We start from the raw sequence: 1,635 nt of genomic DNA, 5'->3' as shown, positions 1-1,635 counted from the left end.
TCATATAAAGGCAAACAAATATTCCCCTCATACTCTCCGATATGTGTAAACGCTGCATCAAAAAAGATTAAACTCCATTCCATTTTGTACAGAAATGCAATAGGCAGGCACGCTCCCATTAAATCCTACTGAAAACGCAGTTGCTCTTATGCTGAGGCACGAGAGTCAGTGTATTATGCTGCCACCGAGAAAGGATGGACTTTTCGAGAACGGCCCTAGCAAAAGGTCAAGAATCAAGATGCATTGTTAAGTCCTCTGGTATTTTCCTTGAGCTGAGTCATGACGGAAGGGGAGTGAACTTTTGATCGTATAATTCGTGTTCATCTATCCATTATCGGTTCTTTTGTCAGCTGAAATTTTGTTTGTAGCTGAGAGAATTTTTTTGGTATGGGGAATATTTATTTTTTTCTCTCTCTGATCTTTTTTTTTCATTAGAAATGGAAGAAGCAAACAAACGCAATCACTCTCCAAGATTTATTTACAAAAATAGAGAAGTCTTACAACCTACGAAGTATAAAATGCAGTCATCTCGTAGCTTAGACACTCACATCGACGGTGGGGCAGAAAAGCGAACATGAAAACCGAAGCATTGAAGCCTCGAACTGGGCTTGGTATCACTGGAAACTAAAGCTGCTGGACCGATGGACGTCGTGTTCCTTAGTTCACCGAGAGTCCTATCTCTGAGGTGGTCTCGCCTGCGGAACACCTGAATGAGGTAGTGGTTTCAGGAGAACTGAATTTCTTTCGTTGTGGGAGGGGTATGATAAATGGGTATGGGTTTCAGGATAATCCGATATCAGAATGAAATGGATCACTAGTATTTTTTTTTAAGAAGTAAAGTACAATGATGATAAGTGATCGCTATCTTTTATGATATATGAAATAACTCAGTTTCTTTTATTGAATACCTTTCTACTAATTCATTCATCCATCTACATGCCAACCTTTCAATCTGTCTATCCATATATATTTAAAATGAAGACAGTTTGAGCACCAAACTATTGTGATGAGAAGCATATCTATCCCTATCATCACCTCCCCCCCTTCTCCCTCACCAGGCACTAACCGTTTATCTACGCAAGGCCACAGGTAGGATCTCCAACCGCAGAACGCGCTCTCTCCACATCGTGTCGAGGCCAGATAAGCGACGAGACAAAATCCCCAAAGGAAAAAGTAAATGCGCCTCGAAGCGTCTGGATCCTTCCCTTCCTCAGCTCGTCCTTGCCTAAATCCTTCGATCGTGTACCTAAAGCCATTGGTCCCGCAACTTTTCACAGATCCGATGTCGAATCTACTAACTGAGGCTGTGGGTGCGCCTACGGAACAGTTCCTCCTCCTGCTGGGACTTCGACCTCTTCTTCTTCTTCCACAGGGGAGGGAAGGTTTTGTGCCGCTTCTGGTAATGGTCGGCATACAAGAGTCCTATAACGATGGGGAGCATTGCTAAGTTTGCTAAAGTAGTGGTACAGGGTAAGAGTTGTTTGCACTCAGAGTCTTGGCTCAACTATATCTGACGGGGAGTTGGCTGCCCCTCCTTTATACGCTGGGAGAGGGGCCGCTCTGTTGGCCTCTCCTCCCTCGGCCATATTTAGAACACGCCATTTCGGTATACCGCGATACATCTGGCACCCGTTA

At 44.0% G+C, this 1,635-nt stretch overlaps 1 protein-coding gene across 2 annotated transcripts; it reads right to left on the bottom strand.

The window, feature by feature from the left end:
- Positions 1–459: 459 nt before the first annotated feature.
- LOC119585176 lies at positions 460–1,635 on the bottom strand. 2 transcript variants are annotated; one of them, XM_037933814.1, is made up of 2 exons: positions 1,067–1,635; positions 460–695 (listed from the first exon to the last, which is right to left on the bottom strand). In XM_037933814.1, exons 1-2 carry the CDS (start codon positions 1,411–1,413, stop codon positions 545–547), a joined length of 498 nt encoding a protein of 165 aa, XP_037789742.1. In that variant the 5' UTR covers positions 1,414–1,635; the 3' UTR covers positions 460–544. The 2 variants fall into 2 exon arrangements, with proteins under 2 accessions (XP_037789742.1, XP_037789743.1); XM_037933815.1 differs by having other exon boundaries at positions 460–706; positions 1,067–1,524.

This window comes from Penaeus monodon, chromosome 19 (genome assembly GCF_015228065.2).
Source record: "Penaeus monodon isolate SGIC_2016 chromosome 19, NSTDA_Pmon_1, whole genome shotgun sequence".
NCBI classification, from domain to species: domain Eukaryota; kingdom Metazoa; phylum Arthropoda; class Malacostraca; order Decapoda; family Penaeidae; genus Penaeus; species Penaeus monodon.
This window is presented reverse-complemented; position numbering and strand designations above follow the sequence as displayed.